The sequence below is a fragment of the Pieris napi genome, chromosome 15 (genome assembly GCF_905475465.1).
Source record: "Pieris napi chromosome 15, ilPieNapi1.2, whole genome shotgun sequence".
Lineage (NCBI taxonomy): Eukaryota > Metazoa > Arthropoda > Insecta > Lepidoptera > Pieridae > Pieris > Pieris napi.
The window spans coordinates 4,776,040-4,792,719 of record NC_062248.1 but is presented as its reverse complement, the minus strand read 5'-3'; the positions used below and the strand labels follow the sequence as shown (position 1 = coordinate 4,792,719).

Here is a 16,680-nt window from a genome sequence, read left to right as displayed (position 1 = left end):
TTTCAATACGTGGGCTCGATATGTCAACTTAATTGATGTCAAACTAATATCGACGGTATACGAACGGATTAAAGGTGAATGTTCTATGAATGTTTTTTGTTTGAATAGCTAAGTGTGGTTCGGTGGGATTCGGAGCGGTTGGCGCCCCGCTGGGTAAGATCCCTAAAAACACACAGACCGCGGGGCGCCGCGCCTCTCACTAATAACACGGTCTTCCCTGTCATACCTTATTTCATCCTAACATCTCACGTTTTTTCCGTGTCTTCGTTTTTTTAACAATAACAATAAAACGAGCGTTTGATGATAGTAATCCTTCATCCTCATTGTCTTTTGGCAGTTTCTCGGAATAAAATATGTTGTGCTCTTGAGACGTGATATCCGAATGTCATATTATAAATGGCATCATTTAAAATATTTTAATACCCTCTACATCAGGGCGATATTAATTTGGTACGGTTGAGCGGGCCTTGCCACTGGGATGTTAAATGACGGATTACCGGAGCCCAGATCGAAAGATAACTCAGATTCCGCAGGGTCTATCCTTATCCTTATACTTCAATGTCTGAACGCCTTAGCATGACTTATCGCGTTGACTTTAAATTGATAATATAACCAATAAAAACTTATATTATGATTAACCGTATTCTGTTTTATTATGTTTTTTGTACTTTTACGAAGCAAACTATTTCTGTAAATATATTATATAGTACATATTTACAAAAAAATTGTTACCTACAGTGCATAACTTATGCACTACTTAATAATTAATTATACTCTAACTTGCCTATCAATAACTAATATTATAAAGAGGAAAGATTTGTATGTAAGTAAGTTTTTAACAAATTGGCTCAAAAAGTACTGAACCGATTTTAGAACTTCTTTCACCATTTGAATGCTACATTATCACTGATTAATATATGCTATTTAAATTGCAAGAAAAAATAAGGATCCCTACTAAAATTACAATAATGTTACTCAAGGTGTAAAAAAATTCTATAAAATATCTTTCATCGCATGCGCTGCGAAAACAATTGATGATAGAACAAAAAAATATTCCACAATAGAACATATCAACATCTACAAAACATTTTTTTTTTAATGTTTACCCGTGCGAAGACTGGACGGGCCGCTAGTCAATAAAACAATAAATGTTATCGAAGAGTATTCACATAGTAACTAGGTACTTGGTAACCAGTGCACATTAAAGGTCGATTCACACATATCAGTGAACCCACAGTTCCGGCACAGTACCGTTACAGTTCCGTATCCGTGCTACAGTGGTGCGTCAGTGCTTTAATTCACACATATCAGTACAGATCTCTGCGGGTCTTCGTGCACGACGTTCCCTTCAGACTAGCGTTGACGTCGATTGTTTTGATGGCACTCTTCAATAACACAGAATTAGCTATGATAGCCATTGCTTTAGACGAAGAAGAAGAAGAGAATCGAGGAAACAAAAGAAAATGGGTACATGAAGCATGGAAGTTAAGGGAATCAGAAGGAGAATTCGTGACATTATACAAAGAATTAATTAAAGACGAAAGAAAGTATTTTGAATATTTTAAAATGCATAATATTTTTTATTTCGATGCAGCGGCGTCAGTGATCCGTGATAAAATATCGTTGTCGCCGATCACGTCCGTGATGGCCGGTGCCGGCACTGACACTGACGGTACTGAGACGACACTGACACTGACAAGTGTGAATACATCCATAGAGAATGTTTGAAAGAATAATTATCACTGATGCGGTACTGTGCCGGAACTGTGGGTTCACTGATATGTGTGAATCGACCTTAATGTTGCTAGGCAACAGTATATTCAATAATTGAGATTCGATTTTATTTAGTTGTGCTTGTATTCAAACAAATATAAACAATGGTGAGAATTACAGTTGAAATGGTTCGTAAAAAGGCAGAACATCACGAATGTCTTCTAGCACCGCTTGAAGAAATAGCGTTACATCAAGAAAACATCGAAAAGATTGAATTCATCCAAGACTGGTGTCCGAAACTTAAAATACTTCTGATGCAGAGCAATTTAATTGCAAAAATTGAAAATCTAAACAAGCTTAAACATTTAAACTATCTTAATTTGGCGCTTAATAACATCGAAGTAATTGAGAACTTGGAACGTTGTGAATCATTGCAAAAATTAGACCTAACCTTGAACTTTATTGGTGAAATTTTAAGTGTAGAGTCGCTGACTGGCAACTATAACTTAGAAAATTTATACTTAACAGGAAATCCTTGTACAGATTATGATAACTACAGAGATTTCGTTATTGGAACACTCCCGCAGCTTATATCCCTTGATGGTAGAGAAATTGAGAGATCTGACAGGATAAAAGCATTACAAAATCTTCCCGTTATACGCTCGGACATTTTGTTTGAACAGGAAAATTATCGTTATCAGAGAAAAGCTCAAAAATCAAGATTAGATCGTGATATAAAAAGTAAATGGGAGAATGAGTACAAAGATATGGAACCCGATGAGAGGAACAAGAAATTCTGGGCAGAAAAATGTGAACATTCACCTGAAGTACGGTGTGAAATAGAACGTATGAGACAATTGAAGTTGAAATCCTACGAGCCCGCTCCAAAAGAAGAGAAAAAACGAGTTTACAAGTACTTCGCCCCCGATGGACGACCCTTTAATATCAACCAAGCCAAAATAGACTTTCGCTTTGATGATTCGGAACCAGATAAATATGTCCTAGACCTGGCAGTGTACAAACATCTTGACACAAGTTTATTGGAGATTGATGTACAACCTAATTACGTAAGAATCACAATAAGGGGTAAATTATTTCAATTACATCTCCCAGAAGAAGTGGATATTTCTAATTCGATAGCACAACGTTCGAAAATAACTGGCCATATGGTTGTAACAATGCCCAAAGCTAATGTAATTGTCACCGATAAATCACAGATTAAAAAACCGATTAAAAACTCACAGCTATACCACGAGCATACGATTGCAGACTGTGCAATAAAAACAGAACAGACGAAAAGAGAGTTTTTAGAGATTGGAGCGTCTGATATTCTAGATTTTACGAAAATGACAGAACCCAGTACCATGCCTTCATATACTGATACTAGAATTAAATTGTCATCAAAACAGCCTGCACCAGATTTCGTTGATGATCCTAATGTACCGGAATTGATATAAAATATTGTTTCATGTTTCATAAGTTCTCATTGCCGTTAAAGACGTGCCGTGCGCGATTCACGATTCGTGTATGTTTTTCGTACGCTTACTAATGGCGAATTACTTATAAAACAAACGCTTTATTCAATATAAATATTTATTTATAACTTATGTACATATTTATTTAGAGTTAAAGCTGACATTCAGATTACACATGTATGGGAAAACTTAGATCTTTTATTCTTCTTATATAACATGATTATGATAATAAGTTTCTACAAAAAATAAATTATATATTAGTGGTAACTACATCACATATACTAACGAACAATAATATAAAATCAATATACATATCTTTTACACGTTTAAGAATAATCTGTACAAAACCAAACTATTTCGAGATAAACTATAATTGCCTTAATAAAATTACAGGCGTTTTATTTCTCATAAAGAAAATAAAAGTAAAATGCTATGTATAAACCATTTTGTTATCGACGTGTTCAACTAATTTGCATAATGTTTTTTAACCAACTAGGAAATGATAGCTATACATTTAACCGACAGAACACATATAATTAATTACAATAAATAACAATTAGCTGTCAATATACATTTAAAACGGTCATAGGCTTGCTTACGAGAGACAATACTTTATTCTTAAACCAATCTAAAGCTTAATTAAGTTTTTCTTATTAATACCGCCAAGCGCCTTTACACAGTGATTTCGAATTAATGATTACAGCTGTATGCTTTCCACTCCATCTATCGGAGGGATGCCATTTGTTATCGGCGGCGCCACAGTGAAGGAAAGGAACCCGTCAACATCGTGCATTTCTTTGGATGAAAATTTAGCTGAAATCTGGTGTTTGCCAGCCCATGGCGGTGTGATCTTGAATTGGGCTGTTGCAAACTCACCTGGTGGTACGTTCTGGAATTGGAAATGATTTTATAAAACTTGCGAGTGCACCAGGAGGCGGTTTTAATACTGCGATTCATTTTTAAATTTGTTTTATTTTACAATTTCATTTCTAACTACTTTTTAATATTTATTTAGAAGATTAGAAGCTCAAGATTCTTTGATTAACTGACAGTCCATCGATAAAAAATCTATTTGTTTTGAGATTAATTAAAACGAAATGTCAAATTCGGCTTTAAGGCAATGTTATTTAAAGTTGGTAGAATCAATTTTTTTTGATGTGAAACATCTATAGCCGCACGTAAAACCGATTTCTGGCGTGGCAACGCATGCCGTGGCGACGCGTCGCCTATGTACGCTATACGATGGTATATATATATACAGTCTATATGCAGTAGTGTGTACGGTGTGTGTATTTCGAAGTCACTGATTAAACGAATTAAGTAGTCACGATTTGAAATAAATTCGTAAATTTTTAGTCATCGTTATCTGGAAAAAATCGTAATATTTTATTTTATCATTATGACATATTTAGTTCCTATCACAATCTGTTCTTTTCTACATATTACTTTTACAAAATAATGTCGATGTTTTACATCTGCCAGGCGTCCCGTGACGGCTCACATTTTTATTTTGACCTTATTCCAATATAATCCTCACCTGGTCAAGTTCGATCTTAAGTTGTTGCTCAAGCCCTGGTCCTTGTATGTAGAACTTGGCGTTTTTCAAAGGTATCGGCAAAGGATTTTCCACTTTAACATTGACAGTAAACTCCTGTTTAGACAGCGGTTTATCCTCGATTGATATCTTGATATCCGGATTCCGAACTCTGAAATCGTCTTGCGCAAAGTAATCGAAGTTTTTGTCGACTATTGTTGCGAGACATGCAATGTTGAAGGAAGCCTGTAAAATTATGAACCTTTAAAATTTACTTATTTCTAATATTAATAATAAAAAATCGGTTATTTTAACCCAATAATAAAATAAACCGCCAAATGAAATAGGCGTGCAAATCAACAAATGTCAAATCATAATGACATGATAATGCGTACAGTTACGATATTTATAATTATTGTCAAAACTTATGGTCTACATTCTAAAATAATACTCTCCCACATTATAAAGGCAGATACCTTCCCCTTGAAAGTATAACAAGGCAATTATATATATCTTCTATTTAAAATATTAGAATACAAAGCCTTCAATGAACCAAGAACGTTAATAAAAGCAACCTTTATTGTTACAAATATACATTTTATAAACAAGACTAACTGTGAAAAAATCACTTTTAAAATCATTCATTATGTCTTTTATGTATACATTATTTTATTACATCGTATGGCATGTGAAAGATATACAATATATATATATAAAAATATTGATTCAAACCAACCTGATCAACCAACTTCTTGTAGTAATCATCAAAGGTGACACGCAATGTTATACGGTCTTTGCCCTCTGGACCCAGCACCTTATCGAACTCCTCTCTCTTCACACCATCACCTGTCACGCCAGTATAAGTGACCGTGTCTACTCGGAGTACACCCTTCACATTATGCTGGTCGACAGTAGACCGATTCTTTATATTTAATACCTGGTAGGATTATATATAAAATTAATAATATAGAGTGCCTTAAACGTAGAATACGCTTAATAGAATGACAGGAATTTGTATGGAAATTCTGAACAGTGCTGCAATATTGGGTTTCATTGCCGATGAAGAAACATAAAAATTATAAATACACTAGTAATAGTGCCTGCTCCATGTATTTACAGGACCTTTTCTAATTTCTCCTTGTTTCGTCACAATACTTACGACTGTGAAATCCTGTCCAATCTTGATATCGTCTCGTAGTTCGAACTCGAAGATAACGTCATTGAAAGCATCGTTTAGGTAATACCTCGCGAAAATACTCTCAGATTTACGTAAAGCCTTCTCCATTGTCAACCGCTCCTCCCGCGTTCGTTCGGGGTATTTGTACAAGTTTGTGATGTCCTGTAAAATTACATCAGGCGTTAAAAATTATAGTGAAGAGATAGCGGCAGGCAACGTTGTTACTTGTTACTATGTATTTTATTAATATGTATAAGCTTTGTTTAATTCGTTTGACATCTATTGTTGTAATGGCGGCTTCATCTCTTTGAATTAAGGTCTATTTTACATTGCACAAAAAATCAAATTCATTTGAATTTTTCTTTGGCAAAAACATGGAAGTAAAAATTACGCTCCTACTATGAAGAAGAATCAAAATAGTTACCTCTCTCTCCATTTTTCCGATTGCTTTGGTTGAAATATTTTGTCCAATCGATATTGTATCTCTCGCCATTAATTTCAGAGGCTGTATTTCTCCTGAATACTTCCATAGCACCTTAAAATAAAAATAGGCTTATTGTCGATACTGAACCTATATTGCATCGAAGTACATAGTTGTTCCTTCGCGCCTCAATGGGGTATCGTGCAGTTACGTTACTATAATCATTTGTCCTACCTTAAACGATTGCTATGTCGTCCAAATCAAACTCAAGATTTGCGGGTGTACTGAGTCACTGAAGCGACAAGAAGTGGCGAAGATCGAAAAACTCAGTATTGTATCGCGCAGCCCCGAAATACAACGACCACTATTTAAGCCTTGACTTGTTTAAGCTATCACGGAATATGCTTAAAAGGAGTATTAATATCCATAGCGCTAAATCACTTGTAATATTATTTAATTATATTATATCGTTCAATTAGTGGTTTATGTATGAAAACGCAACAAAGATCGGCCATGTGTTCACGTCTTAAAATTATGAAGAGCATAACGCTATGATGTCGATTCGAATGGCTTATTTAAGGGACCTGAGCATATTCTATACCTTATCAGCGTTGACCTGTGCGAAAACATAAGCTGCATCATATGGCCTTTGAAGTTCTCCATCACGCACTGCCCTCAGAGAGGCAGGCCCACATCGGTACACATCTTCAGATGTCTCCTGTGGTGTCGAGTCTATCGCCTGCCACCCACCATACTCCGGGCCTAGGTCGGGTCGTTCCATCCACACCTGGAATTCATAAACAAAGATAATAAAAGAGTTTTTAATCTTGTTTAGTTTAAAACCGACATTTGGTTTTAATGTAGTAAAACGAAAATGATCTTTAGATAATAAACATTCAAAATGCAAAATCAAAATCATTATTTCACACATATCTTCTATTCACACTAAATTTAAGAAAATACAAAGACATGATAAAACTATATATTATTACGCGAACGGAATCACAAACGCTAGTTTGAAATACCTAGGTGAACCATTAAAAACTCCGACTAGGTACACATATTATTACTCTATTTTAATTAATTACCTCTATGCCAGATAAAAAATATTTTATATAGGCGAGTTCATGCATTATAACCCAATTTTATATATCATATCAAAAGACAATATCACGAACTTTCGCAATTTTCTCATGAAGGTAAAAATTTAATGGATATAAAACTGAAATCTTTCGGTGGCCAAATCGTAAAGACAAATAAAATTAAAAATAGCTAACCTCATTCCACACATGATAGTTCCATACTGAATCTCTGGTAAACTCTTCTAACGTGTTCCCATCTTCATCCTTGATTATGTCAATTGTCAAACTACCCTGACTGTCATGCGCTGCGTCATATCCAGTGACGGATCTACAGGGTATACCCAAAGCTCTGCAAACTATATACACGTTGTTAGTAATATCCTGAATAAATATTTCATCAAATCGTGGAGCATCAGCCAAAATTGGCGCTGGCTTTATTGATATCTTCTCTTCAAAAGAATTAAAAGTTGTGTCAGTCTATCAAAGCCTGAACATAAAACCTAATACGCACATCACATACCAACTAAGTAGCGATGACAGAGATTTATTTATCGGAAACAAGACTAGGTTTTTTGTTTAAAGATTCATGCACCAATTAAAATCTATTATATCTATATATATATAATGAAAATGGTCTTCGTTTGAGGCTCAATCACGCCTAAACCACTGATCGTATCGACATGAAACCATTCGATGCGAAATTTTTCCTAGATGGTTTATGGCTATTTATTTATTAAATTCCAACGTTCCTTCATTTTTTTATTGCTGTTTTACTTTTATGAAAATTTATCCATACGGACTTCACCGCGGAAACATTCGGGGAGGCTTCCTAGAACCTCTAAACGTCAACATCTGTTAAAAACTCGATTTTCGAAATATTTCAATTTTCTTAGCGGGAAGTTAAAAAGAAGAATAATAAAAATATGAAAAAAAAAAAAAAATGAAACATAAAATTTATTTTAATTCGTCCAGCAAAGCGGGCGCGAAACGGCTAGTAATTATATAAATGATTTTTTTATACTTACTTGTCGTCAGAACTCCAGCATAAACCCAGCATTGTGCGTATTTCACTGGCTTCTTTTTTGAGTAATATTTTTGCAATATATCCAAAGAACCGACCCATTTAAGAGGATGATTACCACCACTATAGTCGCTTAGCTCCTTGCCCCAATTACCAAACAATACTCCATTATCATCTTGCACGTTTACTGCAGCGGACAGAGCGCGCGCAGTTCTGATGGGATCACTTCTCGCTCGACCTTTGATCTGTAAAATATTTTGGCTGATATTAATTTCGAGCCGTTTCCGTTTATAAAATATCATATTAAATCAATCAATAAGAAATTCACATATTTTAAAAGCTTGAAATACGTAAAAAGTTGCTTAAAAAATTAAAAGGCCGTTGTGGATTCCGATTAAACACTTATTGTATTATATCAGTAAATTTAAGAAGAAATGTTTGCATAACTTAGCAGATCACATGATTTGCCAACATACATATATTATACATATATATTACAGGTACTACGTACTTATCTGTTTCGTTGAACTAAATATAATATAATAATATTGTTTGATACATAGTGAATAAATGTGATCAACATTTGATCCCGATATCAAATTTATGAGTCAATAAGACTAGTTTGTCGTAGGTCCTACATATACTATATGTAAAGATTATATATATATAAGCTACAAGCTGCCGCAGTGCAGGCGCAAATAAATAAAAGATTTCAGTTGGCGCCTGGTAGATAGTACCGGTGAACCCAGAGCTGGTGCTTTTCTCGCTCAACGAATAAGTATCGCATTACAGCGAGGAAATTCTGCCAGCGTTAAAGGTACACTGCCACAGGGACCAATTTTTTTAAATTTGTTTTAATTTTCTATTTATCAATTTATATTAATGTTAAGTAACATATTTGGCTGATAGTTGCTGCTGTTAGATATTGCTCTGACAGTGCTAGTATAATGACGGTAAGAAATTTGGCTGGAGTCAATACCAGCGCGAAAGTATTTAGGTTTTGAATCAAAGGTATATGCGTTGATCATGGCTAGGTACATCCAAAACCTAAGTTAGGAAGACCCGATGTTTATGCACCAATTTAACAGAACATACAACATATGATATATTTATAAGTCTACTATTCATGTATCTACCTTTCCAATTTCCCTGACCAAATACAGAGCGCAGTCTAATATATCCTTCTCATATTGGGCATAATTCCAAGGTGTAGGTTTTATTCGATTGTGAACCCCTCTAAACATAAGACCTCCGTCTTCTTGCACGTACTCTTCTCTGTGACTGTGACCTATAAGCCGAGTTTTCTCAATAAGCATTACCTCAAATCAAATTTATTTATTTATAACTACAAGTATGTAGGATGAAGGAAGAATTACATTTACTATTATATATATACAAACTATAATAAATATATATATCTATAGTCCCGAAATCAAGTGCGTATAGCGGGCGAGATCTGGCAAAAAACTCTCCGCTACTCTTTTCAATCAGCAAGTTTTTGGTTCTCTAGGAAAATTGTAAGGAACTGCAACCATTGCATCACGCTTTACGTGAAGTATTGAAACTAAAAGTAACAAACACCACTGCCGCCCATTTAAAACTATGCCACTGGGAAGTCGAAATTGTAGGTAAAACTATGTTGTAAGAATATTTACCTGGCATATAAACACTATCATTCAAGCACCATGGGTTGAATAGAACATATATTGGTAAGGGATGTGTGTAGCTAAGAGAGCTGCCACCATTCAACTTGGTGTCCACATCTATGCGCCATGCAGCAACTATGCAGTCAGCCGATGGCGTCACAGCCACTATGAGATGAGAATCCATTTGTCCTTCATAGACCGCATTCCATAATCCAAGCGTTTCTGATCCTTTCTCCAGCATTGGTACGGCCGCTGATGTATCATCAGACGGCCCACGCTTCTCCACATCTGTTTGGATATTTTTGTATTATAGTATATTATAGTATTTATAAGAAAAACGATAAACGAGAACGAGAAACGATCGTCTGTTATTTTTACTTATAGAAGAATGTGTTTTTTGTTATTATTCGACTGTCTTCGAAGATCTCTTCCTAATTGTATATTACTAAGGAAAAATATATTTAAATAATAATCCAGCCACAGAATCATTCGTTTCTTTAATCATTTATATTTTTAGACAAGAAGCCTTCGGTGTATGACACATGATGTCGATTTCGGGGTGTCGTCACGATGTTCGCAACGAACCGCCTTTACCGTAGGAGCAAGTGTTAAAGATTTAAGTTGGATAGGTAGCACCGGTGAACCCAGAGCTGGTACTTTCCTGACTCAACGAATAACTATTGCAATACAGCTAAGCTTCAGGAAATGCTGAAAGCATGAAAGGTATACTGCCGCAGGGACCCAACTTTTAAAATTAGTTTTTATTTTCTATATTTATCAATTTTTAATTATTACTATGTAGGTTAAGAATATTGTTAATTATATATGTATGTGTATTCGAAATTCGATATTGATAGTTTCTGGCAAAATCGATGACATATGACATAACTTGATGACTAAATATTATTTTAAGACCTGCACATTAATTTTTCTCTCAGTAAAATAAAAGCAGCTGCAGATTCAATCCAATAACAAACCTCCCACATAAAAGATGAAGGAAACGGCGTCTCTCCGTGCATCGTATGGTCTGTTTAGCAGTATATCAAGTTTAAAGGCCTGCCCTCGTCGAACAACTAGACACCTGTCAACATCTCTCGTCATGAGGTTGAATTTGTTTGTGTGATGATTTTCCCCGTTGGTTTCGATGCAGAAATCGATGCCTTGCACTGCGAGGACACCTTGGCGTGTACCGTCGACGACATCTGAATAAATAAACATATTAATTAAAACATACTGAATTTATTTACCTAAAGTATACACATAAAAGGCACAGATAATAGAACTAATCGGTCTAATGAAGTACGTCATCGGGAAATTCGCGCCCTATTATTTGGATCGCTGCCAATTTTCATTTACAAAGTATTGGATTTGGTTTCCCAATATTTAATATTCGCGAGCTATATTTAGATTTTTTTAAACCATACCTGGCTGAAACGGAACTATGATATATTTATGACGTCGTCCAAAGTAATGTCTCCACAAATTCTTAATGTACTCCATTTTTAGTGTACACTCATAACTTTACACTTTTAACTCCGAAATCCAAAACTGCCGGCATTAACAACACATATCTAATTGTTAAACAAACGTGTAGCTCCTTGAGAATGCCGTCATGAACTGTTGGTTCCCGCATAAGTTGTGTATAACACTCCTACATCTGGGAAGATGATGTCATAAAGCAAACAACGAGAGAAGCTCAGCTATTCATTGACAGAGCCTTGACGATCACTTCCTTTGAGAAAAATTTATGAACAAATATTCGCGTTTTCTTAGAAGTTCACTTAAACTGTCATAAGTACAATTAAGTTTTGATTCATGAACTGTTTCACTATGAGATCACCTTAGATTCTGATCGTCGCAGAACAAACTCAATCAATTAGGCGAGGACGTGATAATTTATAACGTGACCTCTACAAATTTGTTAATTGGAACAATCGTTGTTTAATATAGACGTTATTCTTCTCCAGCTTTCAAATGTTCTACTTGGTGTCACTTAATTGTATTTTTAGGTAGTAGGTGATCAATTGTCTCCATCATGTGCAGTGTTTCGTCAGGAATCGAACTCAAATCGACCCACTGAGACTACAGAATACCAACGCATATAATAAATAAACAAACTACGCAATATACACTATGTAAACTAGTAATACACTATTAAATAGTATCTATATTTTAAGTTAGCAAATCACGCATAAATTTCCAGATACAAGAATTATGCAACCACAATATCATTTCGCAATAGTTGCTTTGTACTTCTAAGATAGAATCTCTTTAGAAGAATTAAATTAAAAAAAACTGAGACAATGAGTGCAATTTCTCTTTTAATTCGACTCCACAATTCGACGTTCAATTTTTTTAGTCTGTTCAAGTAGTTTTTTATGACTTGTCAGATATTATGGTCTCTTAAAGATGAACTTCCATCACGATTTCAATTTTATTTATAGAAATACATTCATTATCCTCACACTAAGCTTATGTCGAAAAAATTGTTAGTAAAGTATATAATATTAAATACATAATATCCACAATAGCGATATTGTGAACTCACTCTGCGAACATATAAATATGTCGTTATGTCGGAGACAGCATTCAGTAGGCGCAACGTCTTTGATAACGAGGATCTGTACAACACTGTACAACTGGTTCTGGCCCTTGGTATTGCAAACAACCTTGGCCTTCGGCGTCGCACATATCCCATAGGTACAAAGAAACCGAATTCTTAGATAACACTTAGCTTGCTCACCACCCCCCGCAAGACTTAGAGTAAACAAAATTTCGTAAGATAAAAACCTCTTTTGATTTTTTAAACGACCACAGATTGTATACTTTAATTCAAAGAACATAGACTAACTTAACGCCATGACACATTTAATGAATTTCTATTCCAAGTTAATGACTATATAGCCTTAATTGATATTGTGGGTGCAGATCCATATCAGATGAAACCTTGAACTAAACATTACATAAAACGCGTAGGTTTTAAACCTAACTGCATAAAGATTTATTTCCATTTGATGAATTGTTATTATGATTTATGTTAAATATTACTCATAGATTATGTTGTTAAATATTCAATTTTTTTATATTTATAAGACAGCGCTCTGCTTACGTACAAAAATACGAATTTGTGTCTATTTATCGAGATAAAAATCTCTAGGAAATCATATCTAGAGTAGATATCGACCAGGGAGACTCATGCGTAATGCGCTTACTTTACAGTACATATTCTAAATATATACTTCCATCCTCAAGTGGTGCTATTACCCTTTCTTATTGGCCTAATTGTGGTTCTTTTTTTTAGAAAAGTAGTTCAGCCTTCTGTATTAAACACCTATACCTACATTTAAATTCTAGAAATATTACGATATTTTTTCCCACTATTGTTAAGCTGCGCATTGGTTTGTGGAATCCGCACTTAGAGTCTCAATAGGTCCGTAGTTAAGCTGCGCATATCGAAACTACAATCATTGCTCAGCCGGAGTTCGAACCCATTCAATTCAGAATCACATATTAACCACTGCACATAGAATACTAATAGATTTACTTTTTTGTTTATGCTGTAAATGCTTACGTAGAAACGTCTTGTCAAGAGCTAGACCTTTTTTTTTAATAAGTGTATATAAAATAGACAAGTCAAGTCCCCAAAAGCGCTAATACATCTCCAAGAACTTCGTTAACTCAGTTAAAATATCAAAGGTGCAGCTCGTTTAGTAGTGGTTCACCTTGAGAATTAAACCATGCGCTCGTGCGGACCACGCACCTATTTGTCAACATTCCATAAATTAAATACCTTTTTTAACAATCGAGGTCTTGTTACCATAATCCTGATATGTGATTACTGAATGCCCATATATCTATAATGTGGATAAATTTGCTTGAAGAAGAAATAGTATAAAATATTGTTATTCAATAAATACATTTTATTGGAATGAATTTTACAGTCGCGACGTCAATCGGAGAGTTCAGTGCCTCCGAAAATTTTAAAGTCTATACCGTAAGTTTAGAAAATTCTTTTTTTAAGATCTGATTATTTAAAGACGTCAAATTTACTATAATAATAATTAGAAAGAAACGTTTTTTAACGCACACAAAATATTTACAAAGAAACATTAAACTAAGTACAAAAAACGATAAAAGTGCGCAGTGTTAATTTGGCCTCAGTACGCTCGCAGTGGAAACTTGGGCAAGTCTTGTGACCACAACACTGATTTTCAGTGAGGCCGTTAAGGATATATATATACTAACAAAAGGATAGAAAAAGTAATATATATGTGTACACTTATTATAAACGACTATAGCTTATTATAATTTCATTATTATTATCCCTAGTGTTATAAGACCAAGGGTTGTAGTGTCTCTAGTTTTATTCAGAATTAGATTATTTAAATAAAGTATCTATACTTTTAAATGAGGTCCATTTAATTCAAAGAACAATAATTACGTAATAACACTGTCTAAGGCCGATTTACATTATCTTAGTGTTTAGGAGAGAAAGGCAAGTTCTTTAGCGTAGCGTTTACTAAAGCAAGTAGCGTTTACATGTTTCAACTAAAGTACCATCCTAAAGCACTCTCCTAAACACTAATGATAATGTAAATCGGCCTTTACGACACCACTGATTCAAATTAGCTCACACTTATAATATTGTTTTAATGTATAATATGTTTATGTTTATGTTTTTAAAGGCTTGAATTTACAGAGGGCTGTGCGATCGTAATTCATACTGTTTTTGGCTTGCAGATAAAGCTCCGAGTTATTATAAATTAACTATTCTAATTTAACGAGTTAGTTTTTTATAAGTATTTATTTATTTTACAGAATACTATAATCTAAATCATAATATGTTACAGTTGAAAACCATTGTGGTTTGTATGAATATAACCATAGCAGTCTTGCTTAGGAGCGCGACAAATGCATATAAAATAGTTTTTCAACTTTCTCTTTTTAGCCTTACCTTATGGCCGATTTACATTATCTTAGTGTTTAGGAGAGTGCTTTAGTACAACTTGAAAGGCAAGTTCTTTAGCGTAGCGTTTACTAAAGCAAGTAGCGTTTACATGTTTCAACTAAAGTACTATCCTAAAGCACTCTCCTAAACACTAAGATAATGTAAATCGCCCTTTAGGCTATCTAATAACTGACCGGGTAGTCCATTTATAAATCGCGGTATCAAATACCTAAACGATCTCCCGCCATAGACGTAACTCTAGTACGTTATGTCTCTAAACCAAAAACTCACAGTAAAGTGGGACGTATCTAAAAACAAACTACAATTGAGTCGTAAAGAAAACGATATAAAACATCTCGGTTTCACAAGACAAAGATCAAATAATTTTATTTGTCTCATTTCTTTATCGTCTTGTAATAAAATTTAAATTAGTGTCGCTTTATGACGTGCACTCATAATTAATTAATCAATCATAATAACTATGCTTTGTTACAGAGATTTATAACAATGCAATAATTATAGATATTTCCTTAATAACTTAAACACTCTTAAGTTAGCTCAGCGACCCAAAAAGTATCATTATTAATAACCTAAAAAGTACTTAATATATTTTTTATTTAAATTGTTTAATTGTTAAAAGAATTAAGCATAAACATATTTAGGTAATTCGTGGCAAATTAGACGTAGAATTTAGTACTTTTAAGTTTTAAGGTAACAAAATTGAATTTATCCAAGAGTCGTTTCTATTTGACATTTTTTTTTGACATATTACGTCATTTATTGAAATTTAATGTATAGAATCTATTAATCAAATGGTCGACACTTGTATACACTAAGTATCCTGAATAGGTAATTTATGTAAAATTGCTATTCTACAATATTGTAAGTCAATAAAAATTACTAGGTAACTATGAAAACCGGAATTTAAGAGTTAACAAGCTAAGATTTATGTAAATTAGACGTGTATAGGTAGTATATTAAAAACTATAAAGTTTTTATAAGTCTTTGGAATTATATGTTTGTGCAAGGCAATTGCAAAAACCCCGTTTAGTAATTCATTATAACTACTAGAACGATTAATATGTCTAGAAAAAATCTCCAAGTTTTATCTCATATTTGGTTTATGAATAGGTAGGAAATGCCTTGCGATTCTGTAACTCACTTTTCGAACTCACACAGCGGTTACAGAAAAGTGAGTTACATAATCGCAAGGCTGGGTTGGTTTATTGAAAAACGACTGAAATACTTCTTATCATTACGGGTTTTTAATTTACGAATTCACAATAATTGTAAAAATATATCGAGACCTAATCAATATACATATTAAAACAATATAATAAACATATATTTAATCAAACCTTGACCTACCATTAGAGGTGTCCAATCTCGGTGGTCGTGGCAGATCTTTAAGATCATATGAATCGACGCCTCTCAAACCGCAGCATCCGCAATCAGAGTTCCAACACCTAGACAATCTACTCTTCACTGCACCCATTACTAATCACTATATAAAAATCCTTAATCACTCTCTTTTATTCAGCCACTGTGTAAACAAACCGTTCTCGATTTAGTACGATAAACAGACGCCACTTAAAAGATATTAAAATCCATTAATACATGATCGGCGCGTGCGCTGTATGCGATGGATTCGGAACATCTGCGG

At 34.1% G+C, this 16,680-nt stretch overlaps 2 protein-coding genes across 3 annotated transcripts; one reads left to right on the top strand and one right to left on the bottom strand.

Moving 5' to 3' along the window:
• Positions 1 to 1,809: 1,809 nt before the first annotated feature.
• Positions 1,810 to 3,338, top strand: LOC125056658 (protein tilB). Its single transcript, XM_047659900.1, has one exon. It carries the CDS (start codon positions 1,878 to 1,880, stop codon positions 3,168 to 3,170), a length of 1,293 nt encoding a protein of 430 aa, XP_047515856.1. The 5' UTR covers positions 1,810 to 1,877; the 3' UTR covers positions 3,171 to 3,338.
• Positions 3,339 to 3,407: 69 nt separating this feature from the next.
• On the bottom strand, positions 3,408 to 16,680 carry LOC125056657 (annulin-like). 2 transcript variants are annotated; one of them, XM_047659898.1, is made up of 12 exons: positions 16,386 to 16,680; positions 11,047 to 11,271; positions 10,079 to 10,357; positions 9,560 to 9,711; positions 8,428 to 8,668; positions 7,598 to 7,758; positions 6,922 to 7,107; positions 6,324 to 6,434; positions 5,882 to 6,061; positions 5,459 to 5,659; positions 4,726 to 4,968; positions 3,408 to 4,077 (listed from the first exon to the last, which is right to left on the bottom strand). In XM_047659898.1, exons 1-12 carry the CDS (start codon positions 16,510 to 16,512, stop codon positions 3,886 to 3,888), a joined length of 2,298 nt encoding a protein of 765 aa, XP_047515854.1. In that variant the 5' UTR covers positions 16,513 to 16,680; the 3' UTR covers positions 3,408 to 3,885. The 2 variants fall into 2 exon arrangements, with proteins under 2 accessions (XP_047515854.1, XP_047515855.1); XM_047659899.1 differs by lacking the exon at positions 16,386 to 16,680 and adding an exon at positions 11,494 to 11,787.

Excerpts from the sequence above, each read along its gene's own strand:
- LOC125056657 (XM_047659898.1), bottom strand. The coding sequence starts at position 16,512 with ATGGGTGCAGTGAAGAGTAGATTGTCTAGGTGTTGGAACTCTGATTGC. Across the intron at positions 8,669-9,559 it reads TGGTCAGGGAAATTGGAAAG|ATCAAAGGTCGAGCGAGAAG; the intron begins GTAGATACATGA and ends AATATTTTACAG. Across the intron at positions 4,969-5,458 it reads ACAAGAAGTTGGTTGATCAG|GCTTCCTTCAACATTGCATG; the intron begins GTTGGTTTGAAT and ends ATAATTTTACAG.
- LOC125056658 (XM_047659900.1), top strand. The coding sequence starts at position 1,878 with ATGGTGAGAATTACAGTTGAAATGGTTCGTAAAAAGGCAGAACATCAC.